We start from the raw sequence: 27,910 nt of genomic DNA on the forward strand, positions 1-27,910 counted from the left end.
TCAGTCAACCAGTAGGTAGTCTAAATCCTAGTTTTCATTCCTCTCTACACTAGACACAGTCCACATCAGAGATCCCGGCTTCCCTCAGCCACGCTGTGAAGTTTTTTTTTTACACCTCAAGTGTTTCCCTTATTCTCCTGGGAGTTGTAGCCCGCATTAATACTACCTTTCTACCAATGTGGGGAGTGGCCCAATGATGAAACATACCACCACTTGGACGGTTAGGACATTCGTCCTTAAAAACAAAGACCAAAGGTTTTTATTTTGAAGGCAAGAGATCTTTCACCTAATTCTTAATCTGCATTTTTTCCTGGCTACCAAATACTCTTTTGATTTGTGTGTTAGTATTGGGGAGGTCAAGACAAGTTATTTCTCTCTCTACCACTCTTGTGACTTATGGGGTATAGAAATGCCTGGTGATACATTTCTAGTGTTGTGGGAGGCTTGGAGAAGTATATCGGTCTACGGAAACTGACTGACAGCATGAATGGTTCCATAGAAGATTGCTTTTTCTGCAAGATATAAACTCACGGTTCAGTATCTAACACTGCACTTATTTCACCTGGATATTCTAGGTAGCAATCTGGTTCAGACTATTGATTGTGATACATGCACATGTGCCTTAGATTTATGTAACACAGCTGCTTAAGAGCTGTTTTTTTGTCGATTAAAAACGAATCAACTATTTCTATGACAAAAGGCACAATGTCTCCAGAAGTGTATAATCCTTTACGTCTGTGCAATGATGTGCCTGTCTTACGCTTGTGCCTAACACAATTGTATAAAATGAGTGAGGATTTGTAACACAAGTTGCATGGTTTTAATTTTGGATTAGAGGCCTTACAAGGATTGCAGTAGATTTGTCTTTTTCGCTAATGGCCGAGGTAGGGTGTCTATGGACTCAAAGATTTGGCACTACGCCTAAGTTCTAAGTTCTTTCACCAATTTCCCTAGTCTCCACACCAACAAATCTACAGACCTAAAGAAGTGAATAAACTCACCCTAAAAGCATGCAAACAGAATCGCATCAGAACCATATAATTTGAAAAGATGCCTCAAATTCCTAAATGAAACAAACAGTGAAGTTCTTTTGCACATTCATCCTTGCTGATAATTCTTTGCACAGTTATCTACTAGGATCTAGCAAACCACTATCCACTATAATCTATCTTTAAATAACACACTAGCTGTTCCTAAGTAGCTAGCCTCTACCTAACATGACCCACATCCAAACAATAGGAAACCACCAAATACAAGGTCAACACAGCGCTTTCACTCTGTTCAACAAGTATGTCAGAAGCAGGAGGAGTTGACAGTTTCAAAAGTGCTATGATACATACAAAAATGTGATAGCACTATATAATTATCAATGCTTTTATTAAGGCATATGTTGCATGATTACTGAAAATATAATACAAGCTGCTACTATTTCCATAAGCATCCATTGCTGGACACTGCATGATCGTAGTAATCATACAACAGGACTCGATATGTTCCACGTAAAGCATCTCCATCACGTTCATTCACCTGCCTATCTATAAAATGCATCTACTTGTATAAAAGAAATGCTCACACAAAAAAACAGAAAAAAACTCACACTTAGGGACGTAATAGTCTTTTCCCTCTTCTACTTCTTTTCTCTGAGCAGAAATATTAGCTGACAACTCACAAACGCATCTCACTAGTCATAAAAGTCTCATGGGAGGGTAGCAAATAAAAGGGCACCTCGGAAATAGCACATGCCTTTCAGACTTGGTAAAAATTCTCTGACCCACTGTGCCATGGCATATAAATGCAAGCCAGGAAACCTCCTGAGACATCGCTGAAAGCAGGAGCAGCGGACATGAGCCTTAAGGAAGTATATTCAAAACATTAAATCAAAATCATACAATAAATTCGCATCTCTGGTTGAGCAAGGTCGGTTTTGATTTTGCAAGACACATACAAAGAAGCATGTTGCTTAAAGATGGAAATAAATTACAAGGTAATTTTCTTCTGCCACAAACCCATTGAGAATCTGAATAAATATACATAAAGCTGTACACCTATCCTAGCACTGCCAAAACTTGCACATTTCTCTTCTATGATGAAAAATGATTTTCAGATAACTAGGTACACAGCCAACATGAACGAAACGCAGATCCTAAAGTGTCATTTAAATGAATTTTTTGATGCAAGATATGCAAATTGAGAGCAAACATTTAAACACTTTATGCCTGGAAAATAAACTAGCATTAAGAAAGCCAACAGGCCACACCTATGCGAGAGATATTGACTTTGTCAATCTCTTTTAGCCAGTTTGTATAGCAGCGTGGCTACTGCGCAGCATGGCTACAAGTTAGATAAAAATTGCTAAGACCCGAATGGGCCATAGCGATTTTTTTTGTTGGGGGGAGGGAATGGGCAAATCAGGCAAAGGGGGGTGGGGGTGTCGGATAACAAAAATGGACAACAGAAGGGTAAAAAAGGGATTAAGACACAGAAGCAACACAGACAAGGGGGAGTGGAAAGGAAGAAGCAACAGGGACAGGGGAAGGGATGGAAGAAACAACATGGAAAGAGGGGAGGGAGGAAAGAAGCAACAAGGACGGGGGCGACGGGGGTAGGGAGGTAAGAAACAAAGGTGGTGGGAAGACGCAACAAGGGCAAGGAAGGAAGGAGGGAAGGAAGAAGCAAAAATGACAAAAAGCAACAAGGACGGGGTGGGGGCAGGGAAAAAAACAATAAGGGGGTGGGAGAGAGGATGGAAAAACCAATAAGTACAAGGGGGGAGAGATGGAAGAAGCGACAAGGACAGGGGGAGGGAAAGAAGAAGCAACAAGGACAGGAGGAGGGAGGGAAGAAGCCAGAAGGACAGACGGGGAGAGAAAAGGACAAGGAGAAGTAGGGATGAAGCAAAGGGGACCGGAAGGTGGGAGGAAAGAACAAGGAAAGAGGGGCAGGAGCGAACAAGCAACTCAGAAGGGGGAGCCAGGATAAAAGAAGCAACATGTACAGGGGGGGTGGCAGGCTAGAAGCAACAAGGGTGGGGGTGGGTGGGAAGAAGCAACACAGACAAGGGGGGGAGGGTAAGAAGGAGCGACACGGACAAGGAGGGGTGGGAGGAAAGGAGCACCACGGACAAGGGGGCTGGTGGGAGGAAAGAAGCAACACGGACAAGGGGGCTGGTGGGAGGAAAGAAGCAACACGGACAAGGGAGGGTGGGAGGAAAGAAGCAACAGGGACAAGGGCGGGAGGGAAGAAGCAACAGGGACAAGGGAGGGCGGGAGGGAAGAAGCAACAGGGACAAGGGAGGGCGGGAGGGAAGAAGCAACAGGGACAAGGGAGGGCGGGAGGGAAGACGCAACAGGGACAAGGGAGGGCGGGAGGGAAGACGCAACACGGACAAGGAAGGGCGGGAGGGAAGAAGAAACACGGACAAGTGAGGGCGACAAGGGAGGGAGGCAGGGAGGGAGGTAAGAAGCAACACGGACAAGGGAGGGTGGGCGGTAAGAAGCAACACGGACAAGGGAGGGTGGGAGGGAAGAAGCAACACGGACAAGGGAGGGTGGGAGGGAAGAAGCAACACGGACAAGGGAGGGTGGGAGGGAAGAAGCAACACGGACAAGGGAGGGTGGGAGGGAAGAAGCAACACGGACAAGGGAGGGTGGGAGGGAAGAAGCAACACGGACAAGGATGGGTGAGAGGGAAGAAGCAACACGGACAAGGGAGGGTGGGAGGGAAGAAGCAACACGGACAAGGGAGGGTTGGAGAGAAGAAGCAAGACGGACAAGGGAGGGTGGGAGGGAAGAAGCAAGACGGACAAGGGAGGGTGGGAGGGAAGAAGCAAGACGGACAAGGGAGGGTGGGAGGGAAGAAGCAAGACGGACAAGGGAGGGTGGGAGGGAAGAAGCAACACGGACAAAGAAGCAACACGGACAAGGGAGGGTGGGAGGGAAGAAGCAACACGGACAAGGGAGAGTGGGAGGGAAGAAGCAACACGGACAAGGGAGAGTGGGAGAGAAGAAGCAACACGGACAAGGGAGGGTGGGAGGGAAGAAGCAACACGGACAAGGGAGGGTGGGAGGGAAGAAGCAACACGAACGAGGGTGGGAGGGAAGAAGCAACACGGACAAAGGAGGGTGGGAGGGAAGAAGCAACACGGACAAGGGAGGGTGGGAGGGAAGAAGCAGCATGTGCATGGGGGACAGAGGGCAGAAGCAACATGGACAGGAGGGGGTAAGAAGGAAGAAGCAACACGGATAAGGGGGAGAGGGAGGGAAGAAGCAACATTAAGAAGGAGAAGTGGGAGGGAAGAATCAACACAGACAAATGGGGGTGGGAGCGAAGAAGCAACATGGACAAGGGTGGGTGGGAAGGAAAAAGCAACACGGAAAAGGGGCGGGAGGGAAGAAGCAACATGGACAAGGGGGTGAGAGGGAAGAAGCAACACTGACAAGGAAAGGTTGGAGGGAAGAAGCAACACTGACAAGGGGGGCGGGAGGGAAGAAGCAACACTGACAAGGGGGGCGGGAGGGAAGAAGCAACACTGACAAGGGGGGGTGGGAGGGAAGAAGCAACACTGACAAGGGGGGGTGGGAGGGAAGAAGCAACACTGACAAGGGGGGGTGGGAGGGAAGAAGCAACACTGACAAGGGGGGGTGGGAGGGAAGAAGCAACACTGACAAGGGGGGGTGGGAGGGAAGAAGCAACACTGACAAGGGGGGGTGGGAGGGAAAAAGCAACACTGACAAGGGTGGTGGGAGGGAAGAAGCAACACTGACAAGGGGGGTGGGAGGGAAGAAGCAACACTGACCAGGGGGGGTGGGAGGGAAGAAGCAACACTGACAAGGGGGGGGGTGGGAGGGAAGAAGCAACACTGACAAGGGGGGGGTGGGAGGGAAGAAGCAACACTGACAGGGGGGGGGGAGGGAAGAAGCAACACTGACAAGGGGGGTGGGAGGGAAGAAGCAACACTGACAAGGGGGGTGGGAGGGAAGAAGCAACACTGACAAGGGGGGTGGGAGGGAAGAAGCAACACTGAAAATGGGGGTGGGAGGTAAGAAGCAACACTGACAAGGGGGGTGGGAGGGAAGAAGCAACACTGACAAGGGGGGGTGGGAGGGAAGAAGCAACACTGACAAGGGGGGGTGGGAGGGAAGAAGCAACACTGACAAGGGGGGGTGGGAGGGAAGAAGCAACACTGACAAGGGGGGTTGGGAGGGAAGAAGCAACACTGACAAGGGGGGTTGGGAGGAAAGAAGCAACATGAACAAGGATGGCTGGTGTTAAGAAACAACACAGACAAGGGTGGACTGGAGGGAAGAAGCAACATAGACAAGGGGGCAAGAGGGAAGAAGCAACGTGGACAAGTGGGGGGGGCGCGATAGAAGAAGCAACACAGACAAAGGGGGGAGGAGGGAAGAAGTACCATGGACCAAGGGGGTGGGAGAGAAGAAGCAACACAGACAATGGGTGGGTGGGAAGGAAGAAGCAACACAGAGATGGGCGAGGTAAGAAGCAAAACGGGCAAAGGGGAGGGAGGGTGAAACAACACAAGCAAGGGGGAGGCAGGGAAGAAGCAACAGGAGCAAGGGTGGAGGGAAGAAGATACCCTGGAAAGGAGGGAGGGAAGAAGCAACACTGGCATGAGGGGAGTGAGGGAAGAAGCAACATGGGCAAGGGGAGGGAAGAAGTAACACAGGCAAGGGGGTAGGGAGGGAAGAAGCAAAATAGGCAAGGAGGGGGAGGGAGGAGAGAAGCTATTCAGGTAATGGGGAGGGAGGGAAGAAGCAACAGATAAGGGAGGGTAGGAGGTAAGAAGCAACACAGATAAGGGAGGGTATAAGGTACCAAGCAACACAGACAATGACCAACATGGAAGGAAAAAATAGTTCCTCAAGTACAGTGCAAGGAGCAAAAGCACAGTAATCAAAATTAAGCAATCAAAAATTGGTCCATGTTCCACACAAAAGAAGAAGAAATTAAATGGGTATGCACTGGCCTGTTAGAAGGTAGAACATAAGAGAGTCCATAAAGTCAACAGATGGTAAGCAATGTGCAGAATCAAGCCCCTTTTAGTAAACAAAGTCTACTGCAAGCAACAGCGCATGCATGCTGTCCTAGATAAGACCTGAAAAAATACTGCAGACCTTATGATTGTGTCACCAGTTGCACCCGCAGAAAGTTCAAATCCCTCTGTGACTTCAGCCTCACTAGTCGCAACAGAAGGTGTATGGACCTAAAAAAGAACTTCTTGGGCAGATGTGACCAGCAGCCACCCACCACCCCCCGGGGCATACCTCAAGCAGGAGGTAAGCAGGGGCTACCAAAACCCCTCCACAACAATACATCACTCCTGTAGGGGTAACCATCATAAAACACCTTAAAGAGAAGAACGCACATTCTTGCTGAAAGCCATCAAATTATAATAGCTGCTACCAGACACAAGAGTCACACACTGGATTTCTTATTGCGAGTCTCCAAGCATACTCTCACCTCTCAATTTAAACAAATAAAGATCTTTATACACAATATTTACGGGGTTAAGCTTGATTTCAAGTATCCAAAAACACTATTTTCAGCACCTGGCACACAGGAGACTGTACCAAACATACATTTCACATATTTACATCTGGCTATCAAGTTGTCTAATTTTAGGACAGTTATAACAAATGAAATTCAGATCATGTACAACAAGCCTCTTTCACTTTATCGATTGTATTCAGTCTTAGTAGTCCCTATTTTGTCTGTGGTGGGGTTTGTGGAATTGGAGTTTTTCCAACTCTCTCAGGCCAGTTTGGAGCAGCCAGAATTAAGAACAAATAAATTCAACTTAGTCCCTTAAGCATTTATCTGATGGAGGATGGGCAACTTCCAACATGTTTTCAGTAGTAACCATCTGACTCTTGCTTTCAGTAGAAAAATGTGTTCCTTTTCTGGTCACTCCTGCATCTAGATCTGCCAAAAGATAGGCAACTTCTTCTCATTTTGTTATTTTCAGACACAAATTGAGACAGAACTTTTGCAATGGAAGTGTTCTTCAATGGGTATATCGAGGAGAGGGAGAAGGTATTAGACATCTTCAGTTTCCCTTTGGGACTGGGGTATGAGCTTAATGTTGCTGGTTCCTTCATTTTCTACATGATTGTTCAATCAAAGCAAGCCTTCTTTGACCAGGCAAACAGTTGTCTAATCTCAAAATGTTGAAGAACGTATGTATATATTTGAAGTTCCTCATAATTTTGTCAAAGAGTTTGCTGTTGAGAACTTCAGAGGTTCTGGATGTTTCAATTCCATGTTTTTGTTGAGTTCTACCATTAGGCTACTACTAGGCTCAATTCATTATCTTTTGTATGAAGAGCTTCTGTAAGCCATTTCCTTCTGTCTTTTGCTGTTGACTGAATTTTTTCTTCTGGAAGCCTCAGTTTCTCCAATAGTTTGAAACAAAGATTCAAGGGGGGTTCATGTAATGTGCTGGCATTTACCTGGTGCTCTGAGATTGACAAGCGCAGAAGAGCAACTTCCAGCATGCTTCCTGCTCCAGTTCCCTTATGCCACAATCCGTTTGCATATAGGCTGAGGGTAAGGCCCATGCCTCTGCCCTAATAAGCACAATTCATCCCATCTTTAGTTAAATGGCTTCCTGAATATAATGGTGTGAGCCACCCTCAAACCAGGGTGTGAATCTCATGATTCCATTTGCTCTACTTTCTGTTTTCTCATTAGATTTTGACGAGCAAGTTAGACCAGAAATTGGAGGGGTATGTGTGGAGGATGGCAGAATGAGATGCTTAGATATGTTAATTTAGCTGCTTTTTGGGGACCGTTAAAGGAGTACAGTAATTAGGCACCTTATGCCTCCCTGTTTAGTGGCACTTCACAGCACAATAATCTGTTACCATGAGGTAAATTAAAGCTTGTCTATGGGGACATAACACCTTGCTGCTTTAAAGTGCTTTAACTGTCCATGATTTGTTATTTATCCCCCATAAGTGGTAAAGATCCTGAATTCCTCCAGATGAAATAAAAAATTATTTGCAAGCTAGAAGCTTACATCCTGTGCAAGTTCTGCGATTAATCATTCCCACTTTGAAGTAGAAATTAGTAGGTGGCTCTACTTTTTGTCTGTACCTGCTGCCAAATCATGGAGCTCCCTCTCAGCAAAAAACACCTGGAATTCAGAAGAATATTCAGGAATTACATACACACAAGCTGACTATAATGAGGACCCAGTTGCATCATTATCATAAAGACGGGATAAGCTACAAGATGTCTGGCTGCTCTGTCCACTTGACATAAGCAGAGTAATCATGGAGAAATCAAAACCTGCTTTGTTGCATGCCTGAAAGGTCACATTAATAACTTTAAACTCAGTAAATACTCAAAGACCCTTTATATTCCCAAATCATAGCAAGCTGTAAACCCTACTCATTTGGTTACGAGTTGTTGCAGAAAAGAAGAAACACTTTTCATGGTATGTAGAACATGCATTGCTACTATTCAGAGGGAAGTCACAGAAAAGGGCTGATCCCCAGCCTTGGAGTACCAATACCACCTGTGTAAAAGGGACTATCACTTCTGAACGTATTAAGTTCACACAAGAACAAGGATGCAAACAGATAGTGTCAACGGTAGGCGCCCTGGCAAAACTGGTCTACATCCATAACAAAACGCACAGCTAGACTTTAGTTTCTGAAAATGACCAGAAGCGTCCCGTGCAAAACGCCTCAGCCACCTATCTACCTGGAAGCCTAAAGTCCACGATCTGGTGGATCTGTTTTAGAAAGGCACCAAGTGCCGTTTTTTCTCTTCAATAGGCAGCTTGACGCCTGCTTAGCACATCAGTCCTTAAAGTGCTCCTCATGCTTCTGTGCTTTCTCGGGCCCGGCCCAGGTGCTTAACTGGTATACCCTTCGGATTTAATAGGGAGTGTGGGCCCTAGGGCTGACACCTGGGTAGCCGCTTCTATGTCCAAAGCCCTCCCAAAGGCTTCAAACATCCACAAGACCAGCCCGTCAGGGGAAAGTTTTCAACACACAAAGACCCTACAGGGGACATAACTCCAGAGGCTCTTCCAGAGTTCAATTCCAAACCCAAACAGGTAAGGATTTACAATTCTTCCGAACGAAGAGTGGGCGGCAGGCTCTCATTGTTCAAACACAGTTGGGAAGAGATCACGTCAGATGTGTGGGTTTTGCAAACCATTCAAGGTTTTCGCATAGATTTCTACAGTACTCACGTACAGTTTGTTCCCCCATGCCTTCTGAACTTTGCCGAAGATCAGGCCACCTTAATAGATCAGGAAGTAGGGGATATTCTAGGTAAGGATGCCATATCCAGGACACAACTTCAACACCAAGTTTTTTTTAGCAATCTCTTTCTAGTAGAGAAACTGGATGGTGGTCAGAGTTCGGTAATCAATCTCAGAGAGTTCAATGGTTGGCTCGTCTTTCACCATTTCAAGATTTTTTGAGACCCAACAATTGGATGGTCCGGCTGGACCTTCAGGATGCCCAAGGTCCAGCCGGTTCCAATCTTTCCACCGCATTGCAGGTTTCTCCAGTTCAGTTGGGAGCGCCAGGTTTACGAGTTCAAGACTTTGCCGTTTGGCCTGCTGTCCGCACCCTGATGCTTCACTAAGATCCTCAAACCAGTCATGGAATACCTCCTAGTGTACTTAGACAAAATTCTGATCATGGATCAATGTCCTCATCATCTGTCAGACCGGCTTCAGGTGAGAATCAACCTTTTGGAGAATTTAGGATTCATTATCAACAGACGCAAATCCCTGCTCTCCCCAGCTCGAAAGACCACCTTCCTGGGATTCGTTATAGATTCAGTCAAAAAAATCCATGAGCCTTCCTACGTGCAAGATTGCAAAGATCCGCAGAAAGCTCAGGAGGACTCTGTCAAAGAGTTCAATCTCTCTACACCAGATAGCCAGGGTGGTAGGATTGCTGTCTTCCTCCATTCAGGTGATTTTTCCAGGCCCTCTTCATTACAGGGCCTTGCAATGCCAAAAGGCCTCTCATTTGAACAAAGGCCTGCAATACTCAGAGAAGGTTCCTCTCACGGAAGAAATGGTAGACGAGATGAGGCAGTGGTTGACACACATGGAGGCCTGGAATAGCAGAGCCATCTTCGGGTCCGATCACAACCTGGTGATCAAGTCAGATGCCAGCAAGTCCGGATGGGGAGGGCGTGCTACGAAGACTCCCATACAGGTGGAAAGTGGTCTGCAGAGGAGACACATCAACTGCCTGGGGGTCATGGCAGGGTCCTTTGCGATAAAGTGCTGGACGAAGGACAGGATCCATTGCACTGTCCTGGTGAAGATGGACAATCACTCGGCGTTCAGCTATATCAACAAATTATGGGGTGCCAAGTCGAAAATGTTGGCAGACTTGGCCAAAGATCTCTGGGAGTTCTTCCTGACCAAGAACATCTCTGTTACAGCGGAATATATACCTTGCACTGCCAATTCAGTGGCAGATTAGTATTCAAGACAGTGGTCAGACACAAGTCTTTGGCATCTAAACCTGTTGATTTTCAGAAGGCTAGATGCCCTATTGGGTCCCTTCTCAATAGACTTATTTGCATCCAGGTTGGACCATCAACTTCCCTGCTATTACAGCTGGAGGCCCGACCTTCTGGCAATAGCGAAGGATGCATTTCTACAGGACTGGTTGGAGGAACGGGGATATGCGTCTCCCCCCTTTGCAATGATCATGAGACTATTGGCGCTTGTCCGTCAACAGAAGGCCAAGGTAGTTCTGATCACACCGTGTTGGAGGTTGCAAGATTGGTTTCCGGTTCTTCTGGAACTTTCGTGGGATTCTCCAATCCTTCTACCCCACGTGCCGGATCTCCTACACAATCCCCTGCGCAATTGTCACCTATTGGTACTCCTAGATCGGATGCCATTCATAGCTCAGGCAACACTGGAGAGTCTCAGGATTATCGACGGAGGCTGTGAGAATATGGCAGCTGCATAGGTAGAAGGCACCAATAAATGTTACAAATCAGCGTGGTTTCAATGGGTATGTTGGTGTGTTCAAAACAACCACGATCCCAAGGGGTGCAAAGTGGTTCCCATCTTGAATTTCCTGGCGATCTTAGCTTCCCAAGGTTTGGCCTACAGGACCATAAACTCCTACAGGTCTGCCATAACAGCCGGTCATTTTCCTCTGGTGAGTTCTCTGGTAGGTAAATATCCCTTGGTGTGCAAACTCATGGGAATACGCTTGACATTGCCTCCAGTGCCTAGATATTCTTCACTTTGGGAGGTCAATTTAGTCCTGAATCTTTTTTTTGCCTGGCAATTAAATAAATTTTCATCATGTAAAGAACTATTGGCAAAATTCACCATGCTCCTATGTTTAGGTCATGTTGTTGAGTGTCAGACGTTAGGGCTCTGGACCTTTCAGGTAGGGCATTCACCCCCGGATAGCGTGACATACTTTCAGGCGAAGAAAAACAAATTCCAAGTGGTTTCATACCCTGTTTTTCACAGATTTTCAAAATTGTGTATGGTTCATTGCCCTAAAGCTTATGAGTATGTGATGGAAAAGTTCCGACCTCTGGGTGAAAGGCAACTGTTAATTTTCTTAAAAACCATTGCCAGATGGATTCGCTGGGTAATGCAGGAAGCGGGAATAGATGTCTCGCTATTCAGTGCTCACTCAGGCAGAGGAGCGATGGCCTCTATGGCTTTTCGCTTATGGGCTCCGTTAGAGAACATAACTAATGGTCTTCAGATTGCATGTTCAAGCGGTTTTATTTCAAACCTGTGCTAGACATGGCATCTTTGGTGGTGGATAAGCTTTGAACAGGCATAATCCTCGCCACCGGTCCTGCCATAGAATATAAAATTTCCTAATAAACATGAAGGAAAGTTTCAATTCTGTTAAGGACACGGAGGCGAGGATTATTCCCACCCAAAGCTTTAAAAAGACTCTTTTTCCCTACCCGATTGTTATTGGAATGTGGAATTCTTAAAGGGAGAGGTTATTTTATTCCTTCCTTCCAAGTTTCGGTTTTGGTTGTCTCCTTACTTACTAGGTAGACAGAGATCTAAATCGGAATGTGAGAGGAGGAGGGCACACATTTAAGAAAGAGGACGTTATGTGGAGAGCGACCCGGCTTATGATGGACTGTGCTTTGTTTATTGGATGTTAAAACTGTAGTTCTTTCCCTAAGGCTCATGGGAAAGGTAGTTTTGTTATTGTTGAAGTTGAAGATGCTGGAATGAAATAAAGCAAGAAAGCAAGGAATAATTCTAGCCTCCGTGTCGTTAATATAAATGAAACTTTCCTTCATGTTTATTAGGAAATTTTACATTCCTCACAAGTCTCCAGCAATAGTTTTTATTTTTTTGTCAAGAACAATAAGCCACAGGGGGCGTGGCCTGCAGCCCATGAGACGACTGCCACAGGAGAAGGGCCGAGGAAGAAACTCACGACCAGGTACTTTTTTGGGGAGAGGAGAGAAGGGGGGAGAGAGCGAAACGGAGATAGAGAGAGACGGCGTCTGCACTGTTGGAAGTGAGAGGCTCACTCCATTACCGGGAGCCGGCTCCTGCAGATCGGAGGAGGGGGCGAGGACCTGTGGTGGTGCCTCCTTTTGCCCTACCCTCGGCACCGATTGTTCTAGGACGGAGTGCATGTCACCACAGTGCTGCAATTGCCCTGCAGCGCATTGTTAGGTGCAGACGAGCAATATTAGAGGACACGACTATCCTGGCGATCGGAGGCCCTGAGGTCAATAGCATAGCAATCATTGGTGTTCCCATCCTGCAAAGCGAAGTGCAGGCACGTATCTCGGTGAAGCTGTGGAGCTGCATTACTCCCCAACGACGGATGCCAAGAATAAGTAAAAGAGACTTGAATCACAGCAGAGGAAACTGGTACTGGCCGATGTTCTTCCTGATTTAAACAAAGCCTGGTGACTTGTGGCTGCAGGCGGCGCTTGGTCCTCAACGAAGTAGGAGACTGTGCCTGGCACTATGGGTAAGCCGAATAGAAGGGAGGGCCAGGAACTAGACGGTATGGATGCTGATAAACCAACTGAACAAAAGTCTACCCCTGGAGGAAACATCGATGCCCCTTCCTCGGAGACCACACTGGACACGATACTCCAGGCGATCGAGGACTCTCGTGAGGCCCTTGAACAGAAAATAGACACTCTAACGGTGGATCTCTCTTTGCTGAGAGATGACCATCGCAGGTTAACGGACAGAGTGGTTTCCAATGAAAGGGCCCTGGAACAACTGACCCCAGTCCAAAAAGCCCTCTCCGAAGACCTAATAGGGCTTACTTCTCGAGTAAAATTGCTGGAAGCAAGGGCGGAGGATGCCGAAAATCATGCTCGAAGAAGCAATATCCGTCTAGTGGGACTGCCTGAAAAGGTGGAGCTGAGAGCAGCAAGCATGGAGATTTTCCTAGAGAACTGGATAGAGGACGTTGTGGCACCAGAGGGCTTAGCCCCCTTCTTTGCCATCGAAAGAGCCCATAGGGTGCCAACTAGACCTCTCCCCCCAGGAGCAGGACCTCACCTGGTTGTTGCCAAACTGCTTCACTTTAAAACCAGAGATTTTATCCTACCACAGGCACAACTAAAGGGGGAAATAATGCTGGACAGCCAACGGATAATGATTTTCCCTGACTTTACCTGGGAAACACAAAAGCAGAGGGCATCCTTCAAAGATTCCAGGCGGCGGCTCCGGGACCGTGGAATTCAATACGCTATGCTCTTCCCGGCTAAACTGAGAGTATCATATGGTGATAAGACCCACTTCTTTACCTCGCCCCAACTGGTATGAGACTGGTTGGAGACTCTGGACCCATCGACATCTGACCCACAGCGAGGAACCCCCGAACAACTAACAGAAGGTGTAACAGATCCAACAAGCAAGGAACAGACGTAGTTCCTCCACGACATCAGGCATTACAGGAAATGCCAGAAGCAGTGGATACTACAGTAGTTATGAGTGGGGGGAACCTTGTTTTGACTCAGTCCTCCGAGGTCCTTTCGCATCATAACTCCAATTCTGTTAGTATTTCCATTTAATCTTGACACACATCCGTCAGCATGCCCAAAGTAACCCCAAGATCATCAGAGGACCTTATTTCAACACCTTGTATTTAGGTATCTGTGAGTAGCGGAGAATTACCATGCAGTCGGACAGCAACAGCTTTTGTTAAACTACGAGGTTTGATGCTCCATAGGAGATGCGTGGGTGATGGGAGGGGGATGGTGTTGGCTCATCTGGAGAAGCTTCCATAGGAGGATGGGGTTCTGTTTTCGGATTGCGCAACATAATCAACCAAGACAGATACAGGGGCAATTGTGTAACAAGATTGTTGGTATATGATATAATCTGACTGGGACCTGGGGACACGCCGGAAAGCGGGCTCTCGGTTTCTGGTGTGCCACCCTACCTAAATGATGTTAGTTAGGGTTTCAAACAATTGGACAGGGATAGTTTTAGTTACCAGTCCTGGGGAAAGGGAGGGGGGATTGGGGTTTTAGTTATGTGTGTTATGAGAGATTTGCACCCAGCACAAAGGCACTAGCCACACTTCGCACTAAGGAAACACTGTTGAGGGTAATCCCCTGGCTGTCTGGGAGGAGCAAACACAATCTGGCTTTTTACACTTGTAATTTATGGGTTCCCCTTGAATTAAAAAATCGCTACCTGGAATGTCCGGGGCCTAAATAGCATGGGTAAAAAGTACAAAGTATACAATCAGCTTAGGAGACGGGGAGTCCACATAGCCATATTGCAGGAAACGCACCTATTAGAGCAGGAAGTCAGAGCCCTCGCGAAGAGATGGCGTGGCCAGGTATTCGCAACAACTTACTCGGCCTTTGCAAGAGGAGTCTTAATATGGGTACGTCACGGAGTGCCGTTTCAGAAAGTACAGGAAGTTATAGATAAGGAGGGGCAATAGGTCTTAATAGTTGGGAGACTAGAAGGTAGAGATATCACAATAGGGGGAGTATACGCACCAAACCAGGAAGAGGGAGCTTTTCTTACTACTCTTTTGCGGGTATTGGGTCCCTATTTTACATGAGCTACCTTGATAGGAGGAGACTAACTGTATTGCAGACCCTGCATTGGACAGGTCGCACCCACCCATGCCACGTTCCCAAACCACAAAAGTAGCTAGACTGTTCTCTGAATGGCAGCAACGATGGGGGTTTGATGATTGCTGAGGCATATCCACCCTACAGCCCGGCCTGGGGCAATTCTACATTACATGACTTGCATGTTCTTCTGGACACATTCCTTGTCTCCCCTGAGATACAAAGCGTAGCAGAAACAGCAGAATACCTATGCAGCATTATTTCAGATCATAATCCCCTGCTGCTGTCACTGGCCTGGTACAAGGAAAAACCAAGCATCCCAACCTGGCATCTCAGAGCAGAGATGCTCGAGGACGAGGCATTTAAACATTCACTATTGACGGCAATTGGAGATTTTTTTGCCTTTAATACAGGAACGGCATCTACTAGGGCAATAGAATGGGAGACATTTAAAATAGTCATCAGAGGAATGTGCATAACAGAGCGTGTAGGGGTTCGAAGGACCTTAGAATTAGAAATCCAAAAACATGAGGAATCCCTTAGAGACATTGAACGCCAGAAACCCAATAACCCAGAACTGGCCCTTTTGTCTTGCTGATCTCAAAGAAAAAATTGCAGCAGCAACCGAAAAGTTGAACCCTTTTGATTACAGAAAATACTTGGCTGGGCAGCACGCAGAGGGAGATAAAGCAGGCTCACTCCTGCCGTGGCTTGCGGCTCTGCCGAGACAGCAGACAGTGGTAACAGAAATTGAAGATGTGGCTGGATGTCGTCTCTATCGGCACAGTGCAATAAACACACAGTTTGCTAGCACCACACTTGTGTACCCCATATACTGAGGCGAGGGAGAGGGGATTTCTACCTCAGTCCACAAATGAAGCTATCATGATACCACTTCTAAAGCCGGACAAACCGGCGAGGGATGTGCGCTCATACCGCCCCCTGTCCATGCTCAACATGGTCTATAAGATACTTAGTCGAATTCTAGCTGCCCACCTGCTGCCCTATATGACAACATTGAACCATAGGGATCAATCTGGGTTTGTCCCCCAGCGTAGCACTGCACAGAACATAAGACGGCTGGTCTCCATGCTGCACTCTGAGTCTTCAACCTTGTAATGGGCGGCGATTATTTCAGTGGATACTGAGAAGGCTTTTGATAGCCTTAGGTGGGATTAATTAGAAAAGGTAATGCTGAAACTAGGCCTGGGGCTCGATTTTGTCTGGTGGATGCAACTGCTCTATACGAATCCCACAGCACAAGTACGTACGGGCAGGACTATATCTGATCCATACCAAATTGGCAGGGGCATCAGGCAGGGTTGTCCTTTGTCGCCCCTTCTCTTTGTGACAGAGGTGGAACCGCTTGCCCGAATGGCTAGATCAGGCATGTATTTTGAGGGGCTCCAAATGGGACCGCAGGTGCATCTATATGAAGACGAAATGCTCATCTTGCTGGGGGACAAGGAACCTGGCTTGCCGGGAGCTATGGCCATGTTGGAATGCTTTGGAGGAGCATCAGGTTTACAGATAAATTGGCAGAAATCTTCCATCTTTCCCTTAATGGAGGGGGTCTCGAGGATCAATGATACGCGAGGGCTCCCCTGGGCACCCACTACATTCCGTTACCTAGGAGTCAACATATACCATAATACAGAAGACTTACTAGAGGGGAATGTACACAGAGCAGTAAGAAAATTGAGAACTGATATGCAGTTTTGGGGGATGCTCCCACTAGTGGTTACGGGGAGAGTGGCATTACTAAAAATTATAATGCTGCCAAGATTATTGTACTATTTCTCTACTCTTCCACTGGTTATCCCAAAATCAGTATTCAGTAACATTAACACCATGATATCCAGTTTTGTCTGGGGATCAAGTAGACACAGACTGACATTGAGCACTCTTCAGAGACCCACCTTGGAGGGGGGGTTGGCAGCTCCAGACATGGAGATTTACTACTGGGCTGGCCAGTTGCAATGGTTAGCAAGATCTTTAAGTAAAGACCCAGCGGACCAAAATATGCAGTATAATCTGGGCGGACTAGGACTATTTCACGCCCTCCTGAGCGTGTTGCTGAACCCAAGAGGGAGAATGCGGCGACTACCGCCAGAGTGGCATGCTGTGCGGGTGTACTGGGAGCGTGGTCTCCAGCGCTCCCGTATGGCAATCCCATATGCTCCAGAAATTCCAATGGCAGGTCTGCTGCATGTGGTGGGGGGAGGAGGAGGCGGGCTCTAACAGGGAATAAGAGACTAGCTTCATATAATATTACAGTGCTGGGGGACTTGTATCATAATGGACAGTTACGCACCTTTGCAGAACTGCGGGAGCAGTATGATGTCCCATCCGGAATGTTTCTTATATATAACGCAATTATTAGGATTACACAAAAGACCTGGAAGCTGAGGTCTCACGAACCACCTATACATGAAGGTTGCATAATTATTTGTTCACAGGGGAGACAGGGGTGTGATTTCAGCAATTTACAAAGCCTTACATAAAGATACATTCACTCCTCTGGACAAACTTAGACTGAAGTGGCAGACGGAGTTGGGGACACCCATAGATGAGCGGAGATGGGCCACGATCACTACACATATTCATCCTGTGACTAGAAATGCTTGTTTTAAATTAATAAACATCTATATCTATCATAGAGCTTATCTTACGCCCCAAAGAATCGCAAAGATGCATGCCACTGGGGGTTGCCCCAGATGGCCAGAACCGGAGGCAGGGTTAGAGCACATGTTATGGGATTGTCCACAAATAGTGCCTTATTGGGAAGACATATTTAAGAAACTGGCCGCGGTTACAGATAGGAGACTGAAACTGTCTCCCTTGACAGTACTGTTAGGAGATTTTCCCCGCTCCTCCGCTAAAAAGACGAACAATAAATATATTGACCTGGCACTGATTTGGCCAAGACACAATTACGATCCATTGGAAGGACGCTGGGGACCCTCACATTCAAAGATGGCAGAATGCATTGATAAAATGGGCTGAGGCAGAGGGAAATATATTACATCAAGAGGCAGCATGGAGAAGGGGGTCAAGAGACACAGCACGTCAATGGGACACAATATCAGATTGCCTCAAACACCCAGATGACACAATCTCAGACAGCTCACGAGGAACCTCGGAATCGGACTCGGACGAAACCTCTACCACATAAATGTCAATGTACAATAAACTGTGAAGGATCAGTTTTTATATTCGGAAGTGCAATGACAATTGAGAAATTATATTTTGTATGCTGGGAGGGAAGCGGGGGAGGGTTTGGGAGAAGGGTGTGGGTTGTTTTTTACTATTTTTGCTTAAAAAGTTGATAAAAGATTTTTTATTTTTTTTTAAAAGAACAATAAGCCACAGGATAATGGCATCAAAGAGCATCCCCATTGTCAGGGAAGCAACGGTAAATTAAATGACAGAAGAACTATTCATGGAGATCAATGTAATCCTCAACCCGCACCTTCAAACAACCAAATCTACCCCTATGGCTTTGATGTCTCATTTCACTGCGAAGGCAACTTCTGCAGGTCTAAAACACAAAGAGCCTCAAAAAGACTTTCACACAGAAGCTTCAATAGCACTCTATGACTGTAGAACGTTTGGTCTGTTATGAAAGTGAGCATTTTGTACATCACATGCTGAATGATATCAGAAGTATCACTGACTAAGAGGTGTGGAACTGAGGATCTCTTCCCAAAGCTATTCCAAGGGCACTGGAAACTTAGAAGGGATCTAAATAAAGCTCAACACACAAAAATCAATTAAGCTAATTGCCAGACCCTACTGAGGAATCCAGGACAAAATCTAGAAGCAGGTGTTGAAGGAAGTCCATAATTCGCTGAATCGAGGACATAATCGAGATGCAAGTTTATTACTTTAGATTTCTCCAATTGTCCAGCTACTTATAAGGCAGATTGGTAGACAAATCAGAATTAGCATGGAAATTACAGCCATTACGTGGGTAAACAGAGCAGTTCGCCTTACAAGTCCTTGGTGACCCTAATTCTTTGAGTGTTGCCTTTAACCAGCATTATCCTTCTTCAGATTAATCCTGATAGACAATCCTGTTGCTCAGCTATTCCTATTATTCTGCCATTGTCCAATTTGGTCGTTTGAAGTAACCTATTGTCCAGTTTTCTTTTGTTTGCTGTCCCTTTCTTTTTGGACTGCAATGCTTGGCTCATCTTTGTTTTTGTTCTGTTGATAGTAAAAAACTACTATCCGAGCTGCAATCAAAAGAGAGCATATGCTGTATAACATGCCTCTGTTCTACTGATACTACCTTCTTCTTTATGATGCTACTTTGAGCACAATCAGATTTTTCACAGAATATCTGCCTATAGTCTTTTTATAAAATCTTGATTTTTCTCTGCACCGGCTAGCAAAACATGCATTAATTTGCACATTCAAGAAATCTACAAATAGCTCACTTCACTCAGAAACCCTTGCCTAAAGTACTCTGTCAAATACTTTGGGATTCTTGAAGCTCACATTATCACAGCAGTCTCGAGTTGAAATGTGTGGGATGACCTTATGTACATGCTGCTAGCTTAGAGTCCTCTAGTTTCAGCTAACAGGAGAAATGGTCTGAAAAGATACAATGTAAAAATATGCCTCCCTGAGGAAAATAGCAGTCTCGACTCAAGAGATACACTACTAGTAAAAAGGAAGCCTTTACACAAGCTGGACTCCAAGTTTGATTCTCATTCTAATACAGTACATGTCCCAGCGGTTCGATGATTGTAGAAGTTTGTAGGGGATAATTACTGTTTCTTCTCCCAATGGTCAGAGAAACACCTACACCTTCACTAGAGGACAGTCGCAACTTTGGAATAGAGAAGAACCATTAAAATGAATGGTAGAAGAATGTTCTTTCCCAAAGTAAAGTGTCAGAGGAATGCACACATATTCAGTTCAGTTTCAAGAACAGAGTCCAAAAAGGGTCCAGTAAGAAAAAAGTGTTTCCTCAAGTTCTATTGGCTTCTGAATTTATTTTTTTATTTCCAATGGATGCTTTCTGGTTGGAGGAAATGTGGTGTTATTATATCATCTGGGCGCTGCCAGTAGTAGTCACTATGCAATGCCAGGAGAGAACGAATGAGTGCCTATATGCTCACATGTAGGAGCAATGGATGAGTAGCTTGTCTTCACATAACCCCCTGCAATCTTACTCTTAGTCTGGCATACACCACAACACAGTAACCACAACAATAAATCAACTTGAATTTATTTCATGATGTCCGGTGTTCTCCCTTCACCAACCAAACTACAATGAAGGTAACTGTATTGCATCAAAATGGTATTCTGCGTGCATACACATCTTCATATCGGATGACAATGCCTGTATAGTGAAGCACAGCCAGCTGATAATTATTAATAGACTCAATTGGAAGGATTTTTGTTTTTAAAAAGTGTGAGTGAGTAGGGTCATATTGGACGGCCCTTCAAAAAGAATCACTGGGTTCCCAACAATTGCACTCTTAGTTCCTGCACCTCATCTAGAAGTAAGGGAACTGCTACGTTTTCCAACAGTAAAGGATCAGCTAACACCTCCACAGGAAATGTCCTGCCAGCAGGTCAGACACAAGAGAACTTCCAGCTATATAGCATTGGAAGGCCCACTGTATTTAAAGGGGCCTTCTCATGTGGCTTTCTCCAGCCTGAAAACTCCATGGAAGACATGGCAATCCAAGCCAGTAAAAAAACATTATCACTAGGCTAATACTTCCACCCGGTTCAACAGATTGCTTTTATGTTTTTCAAAAAACTAACCTCTGCTTAGGGCATTGGTTTTTGAAAAACAAACAGAAGCCATCTCAGCCACTACGACGCAGCATTTTTACCTGCATTACATTTTTTAAAAATGTGCATCTGTAGTGTCGGCAGAAGTACCCTTGGCAAACATTTGCCACCATAGCAGAGACCTCTAAAGTGAATGGGCCACGTTCACAAATTTTTGCACATAAATGCGTCTTAGGTGCTCAAGAAAATACATTTTCAATGTCACATATCTGATGCTGATTCACGGTATCTGGGTTAGTGGAATACACACCTACAACAATGAAAACTCTGCAGCTAAATTGGATTACTTACATAGTATTGTAGATTTGCAGTTAGCTTTCAGGAAGAGATAGTCACCCAGGTTGGTCCTGAAAAATGTGTGAACGCAAAAGACTCGTAAGGAGTAAGTGCCTTTCCATGGTTGAAAATGAACGGAGCATCACCAGATTTAATGTTTTATTGGATGGAGGAGGGGAAAAAGTAAAATATGCAAATACACATCTCTGCATGACATACTCTTGGTAGAAAATCTGCATCAGTACTTTGTGGGACAGACATATTTCCAGGTGTAATCACCAGAATCTTAGTGATTTCTCAATTGTCCAGTGCAAGCAATTGTTTCATTGAGCACCTGCATAACAGATAGCCAAATTACAGGCAAATACATAATCGCATTCCCTGGAACATTGTTTACTTATGGTAGGTTGTTGTGATAAAACAGTTCTTCTCCCCATCCAACCTCTTCTTCACTTCACTTAGATTGTAATAAGCCTCTGAAGCAGGAGGGACATATGAATAAAAAATGTCAGAACAGATATTGGTACCAATTTGCCAGTTACTGGTAGCACTAAAAGAAAAATTTAAAAGAAAAAACTTTAAGGATTTATTCAACTGAAAACTGGCAATACATTTTTTAATTTTGTGGTGCTGCCATGTGGACACTGCTACAGGCAGAACACTTATCAGGGGGAGATCACAAATCGACCTTGTACACGCAAAACGGGGAAACAGAGGATATAAAGCTGAGAGGTTTTTTCCCAGTCCAGCACTACCTTGGATTAAGACAAAATTGCTTCTGACATTAGCCCTGAGTACATTTTCCCATTCTACAGTTTATCTGGCAGGGACAAAAAAGAAACTCACTTCCTGGCCTGTCATCTACTCTTTGGTGAATCACAAAGCTCCTAAAGACATTGTTGACTTTTTTAAAGGCTCATGAGAAGTGTATAGTTGTTTACCAGGATGACATGACCGGTCAGGACAGTATTAATTCTTCTCAAGAGCCTGGCTTCATCGTCAACTGGGTGAATTCAGGAGAAGCTCTCAGTAGGCTAACTGGCTGCAACACTCCAACCTCAAGTTCCACAGTTCAGGTGACCAAGAAAGAACAAACATATGGAAAAGGGTTCTCTGCTGGAGAATTGACATGGACAAAGGGGGTTTTAGTCTCATCCATTCTCAATTTTTATGTTTTGGAGCTGATGCACTATGGGATCATATGTCTGAAAATGTTTACAGGGCTGATATGCTTTTAGTAGGTCGACTTGACAGAGAATTCCAGTACAGATACAGTGGTTGCTGGATCTTAGTGAGGCATTAAAGGGGTAGACAATATTCAGTACATCCCTATAGAAGCAGATATAGTGATGGCATTGGATGCTAGAAGACTAGGCTAGGGTGTCCTCTGTGAAAATATCTTTTTAGGGTAGGGTGACCATCGCACTTCAGTTTTGAACATTTACCATACAAATAGGGCCACCATCACATTCAAGATCATTATGGGCACTGTCCCCAGGTCTGAACTTTTCACTTACAAATCATTAATTTCAGGTGTCATTGTTTAATTCATTCAATGGAAGCAAAACAAGACTACAATACCCATAATGCATTAGCTAATCACACAAACGTTAAAGACAAACAGTGACTGTATTGACCTGGAAGGAGGTGGTCAACCTTCTTACAAATCATTTATTTCAGGTGTGTTACTTTAATTAGATCAATGGACTACAATATCAAGAGAGCATGAAGTTATCACTCAAAGATCCAGGAATATAAACAGTGTTGAAACTGAGCAGAAGGGACGTGGCCACATAACTCTGGAAGGAAACTGATCGGCACATCTGTGGATTTTGTATTCAAACTGTCCAGAACTTTTGGCTGTCTTGCTTTTAGGAACATGCCAGCCAAAAGATAGAGTCTGGTTCTGTATCCTCATTTGAAAGTGTCCAGCTTAGATACATCAATCATCTGACTGTGACACAGAATTTAAGCTTCTAGATGATCTGGCCCAGAACCTCAACCACTTCTGTGAGGAACAGAAAGCTCTGGTGGTAGCGTTACTCCGGAGACAGCAAACAAAAATATTGATTTGAATTCTTGGTTCCTGTGGAACTCCAGTGACTGGATGTAGGATCTAGTCAAGTTCAAGATTCTGGAAAACATGTGGGGGGGGGCATTTGTAAGGGACTTGTTTTAATCATAGCTTAACAATCAGACTTCAATTTTCTTAAGTTCAGGGAAGAATCCGGCTGTAATAAAGGTGGACACGTTCCTTCAAGCTAAGAGCATTGGGAGAACCAGTGTGCTTTCTTCTATTTATAATGTTCCACAGGAAGGGCATTACAGGTCACACGACAAGGAGACATTTGTTGCTAGTGATGATGATGTGGCCCTCACAGGCTTTTATTCGAGTTCATCAGGGCATTTTTTGGATTTCTCCAATCCTGCTTCCCTAATTTTCAAGCATCCTGATTGGTCCCATGGGGGAAATTACCCTCTAGTGAGTGACAGTCTGTTTTGTTAAATGGCATGGCAAATTTAAGGAGATGCTCTTTTTCATGAACCATGGCTGGTGAATAGTAATTAATAAAAGGAACCAGTCTCCATGGAAGCGAGTGAACAGTAGTTACATGATAAGCTATTACAAACCTATGGAGCAAGGGTTATCCACATCTTCAATGTTCTGTTGCAATTTCTGAAAGAAGAAAAGGCAGACGGGATGGGGACTTCCTTTAGATCAGCTATATTGCTGAAACGTCTCCTGCTGGCCCATGTGCCGGTAGGAGAACATCCTTTGGAATGTAAGCTCTTCAAGGGCAGAAGGTTGCCACTTGTGCTAAAACTTACTGATTAAAGTATTCATAGTTTGGAGTGTCAATAAGGTGTTGGACTTATTTCTAGCTTGGCCACTGAATAACAATCTTTTGAGAATGGTGGAATCAGCTGCAACACTTTTATGTCTAGTTTTGAGTATGAGGGAGTTTTTAATTGTCAGCATTGGGGGGAGTGAGTGCTGAGTGTCTATTCAAAAAGGTCTAACATTCACTCTCAAGGAGAATCAAATCCAACACTTTTACAATGACATAGAGCTTTCTGGACCTTCCTTGTACTTTGCCTTGACAGTACGTAAGGGGGTCAATTCTAGATGAGTCCATCAACCATAGATTTTGTTCAGAGCGACTTTTGCTTAGTTTTGTTTCTTACTCTGGCCCACTTGGGCAGGTAGATCATGCAGCAGGTGGAGATGGACTTGTTTAGGTTAGGAATTTGGTGAGAGGGGCATGGCCTCAAGGTCTTGATGGAAGCTGGAGTTCAGTGATGTTTATAAGTGCATGATTCTTGCCTCTGGTCCCAACACATGATGTAAAACTACCCAGCTATCTTGAAGCAAAGTAATGGTTCTATTAAGGACACAGGTATGACAATCATCCTTCCCTTGAAGCAAGACTATTGTTGGACTGAATCTATCTATATTGTTTCTTTCCAGACTGCTATATATTCTTATGGTTTGTTTTTTTGCACTGAACAAAACAAATTAAGGTTAAAAGATTAGTGTGGTGAAGTAAGAAAGGATAAATTGGGTGATTGTTACAAAGAAATATTAGGAGTGTGTGAATTATTGGAACTTTATACACAAAGTATATACTCAATTAGTTTGGCAGATGATATGTTTATGTAGCATATTTCTCAAACAGTCTAATGTTATTTTTTTAAATTCAACTACTGTGAAATAAGTAAAGTAAAAGACAGGTGATCCTCTACATGGGATTAACACAATCAGACCTTTTCTTCAGCATAACTCAGACATTTTTGATTCAGTGTCAAAACATATTAAAGCAAATTCAAGGACTTCAGGACTTTTTTAAAGCAGACATTTGGAAACACTTTCAGTGTAGTGTCCAAAATTAAGACAGGGGGATATTAGGTCACTTCATGTTTCCACTAAATCGGCCGCTCTTGTTACAATTAATGAGAGAGTTGGGCAGCATATGGCCAAACCATCTAAAGAACCCAGAAAGCCTTTCAGAATGACACCAGATTTTAAATAGTTTGCACCTAGGACGTTTCTTTCTTCTAACTTTTTAAATACTTTGGTTGCACATAAGGTTTTTGTAAAATACTCTACGTATACAGCAATACAATGTAGATGGCAGACCACTTACTTCTGAAGGGTAGTCTTCTGGGAAGCACACCATGATATCCATTTCCTTCAGGTCAAAAGGCTATGAAGAAAAGAGAACAGCATTGATAAATAAAGAGGAGCTTCGGGCACAGTGACATTCAGGCATCCCACTGGTGTGCCCTCTGCCATGAAAGAATAGCAATTTGACATCTATGATTTACACAGGCTTAGACTGACAGTCCAAGGCATTGGGGAAATGGACGTGTCCAAACTCAAGAAAAGTGGCAGTTAGGTTGGTAAAAATAAGGATGCAATACAATGGATAAGGTAGGAGGCAACACAATTCTAACTTGACAGAGCCTTTTCTTTAAAGTCTTCACTTCCATTTTTTATTAAATCAAAAATGTAAAACTCAAAAGTTAAAGTATTGAGTAAAGTTCATGCACTGTGGAACATTAATTCCTGAAATAAGGGAGAAGACAGATTGTGAAACAGAAATGACTTAATTATGTGATGCCTCAAAACACAATTTTGTGCAAAATTTTGTGTTTCTGCAGTGCTACCAAAACATGGTGTGCAAGGAGAAATCTTCCAGGTCAAACCTGCAGGAATATGTTCAAGCAAAAGGGCCAGGTTTAAATTAAATCAAAGAGCTACCACTCAATCAGTATGTTACTACCCACTCCATGGAATCCTATACAGAGGAACAGTTTTAATCCTGCTGTAATATGCAACTTGGAATTACTGATGCCCCGTATTGTAATACATGGCATGTCATTCTGCTCTCAGGACTTAGCCCGAAGAACAGCACCAACCAAAGCAATAGGCCTCATGTTTTTTGCATTTGTCACCCCAAGTGGGAAGGATATGCCCATACGTGGGTCCCGTGCTTGCAACGTCACCAGATTCAAACTAGCCTGGCTGATGAAGGGCGATACCACATGATGCTTGTTTCTGGTTCAGAGAGGACCTGGGCTGGACTGTTCCCATAGGGGAACAGGGTCAAGACTGATTTGCATATGGCTGGGTCCAAACTGCAATGGCATGGCAGGCAAATAAACTGGTGGATTAAACCCAGAGCTGTGACTGGGGGTGAATGTTTGATTTGTTCTGCATTCCGTCCATCATTGTTGTTTTTGCATTCATCCTTTTGCTAACTTGCTCGTTCCAACAATGAAAATGTGTTCAGTACTTGGTATGTGCGTAGGGTCATTTGTTGAGACATCTTCCAGAATGAGATAATAAAAGGAGAGTTTGGAGAAGCAGAATACATGTACCCGACCAATACTGGGCTGGTATTTTGAGGAGGTATTATTCTACCTGCTGGTTTAGAACAGCTGTAACACTATCTGGGTGAACTATCTCTCAATCTGAAGGGAGTTCTCAGGTATTTGGGCCTCTTCCATCTCAATTACAAGCAGAAGTACAACCTGGATCTAATATGGAGAGGTTTTCAAGGTCAAGGTTGGTCCAGCAGTCCCTGCCAATACTAATCGACCCCTTAAAGATAAACCACTTAATATCAGCAAAGGACTGCAATGTCAAAGGACAAGAAGATGTCAAGCAAGTCACAGAAGAGGCCCTAGGTATTGAAGCTCTCAAAACTGAAGTTCTTGCCATCAACCTTAATGATGGCATTTTAGCCTCTGGATATCTAGAAGTACTAGAGTAAGTCTCAATGACTTCTGAGATGGAAGTAATGATACCACCTCTTCAGTACCTCGCTTCCTTTGTGTTGAAAACCTGAGTTATCATTCTTTTATAAGGGGGAGCTCCATCACTTTCTGGGAGCCCAGCTTTGCCTACAGGTGAGTTTCCTTACTTCTGAAACCCAATAGTCTGAAAAATGCCACATTGCTCCATAGTACAACAACTTCAAAGACAAAACAGCCTTTTTATATTTATTGGGTAATTTTGAACTGCAGGAATGACACCTTTCAAACCTAGTCTACATGGTCAGAGAGATCAGAATAGGAAAATAATTCTAACATATGCAATTCACCTTCAAACAAACATTGGCAATGCCAATAGGTCTGGCGCTGGCCAGCCTTCTAGCAATACTTGCTTTATTTAGTCATGGTTTTTGCAAAATGTTATTGCTTGGGAATATGTTGTGTCCTCATCTATCTAAAAAAATAAGTTGCTACAGGCAAATAAAAACAAAACACACATTACCATAATACTCCCCTGCATTGAAGTGAACTACTTTGTGTGAGGGTATGTTCCTTGTGAGAGGGAGGCAAGCGGTAGCTCTCAGTGAAGTAAGACAATGGCTGAATTGGGCTGATACAATGACCCTTGATGCATGCTGGAGTGGGTGGAAGAAATATGTGAATGACACCAACCACTGACTAATGGATGAAGAAAAGAAGGAAAGAGAGAAGGAAAGAAGTAACAAAAGTAGAAAAGAGTAAAAAAAAAAAAAAGAAGAAAAGGAAAGAAAAAGAAGGCAAGAAAGAAAGAGCAAGCGAGCAGGAAAAAGAGAAGGAAATAAAACAATGAAAGGCAATAAGGAAAGAAGGTAAGAATAAAAGAAGAAAAGAGGAAGAAAGAGGGCAGGAAAGAAAGAAATTAGGAAAGAAAGAAAGAAAAAATGGATGATAATTTAATACAGAAGAGTTTCAAAATGACACAGTCTGGTATTCT

At 44.5% G+C, this 27,910-nt stretch overlaps 1 protein-coding gene across 1 annotated transcript in view; it reads right to left on the reverse strand.

Annotated features, from left to right (window-relative positions):
• The window catches only part of LOC138284012 (uncharacterized), a 367,741-nt gene that overhangs the window by 264,674 nt on the left and 75,157 nt on the right, over positions 1-27,910 (reverse strand). The window contains exon 3 of the mRNA XM_069222348.1: positions 25,305-25,364. Within this exon, the coding sequence (XP_069078449.1) occupies positions 25,305-25,364 (60 nt within the window). The remainder of the gene's footprint in view (positions 1-25,304; positions 25,365-27,910) is intronic.

Source organism: Pleurodeles waltl, chromosome 3_1, assembly GCF_031143425.1.
Source record: "Pleurodeles waltl isolate 20211129_DDA chromosome 3_1, aPleWal1.hap1.20221129, whole genome shotgun sequence".
Lineage (NCBI taxonomy): Eukaryota > Metazoa > Chordata > Amphibia > Caudata > Salamandridae > Pleurodeles > Pleurodeles waltl.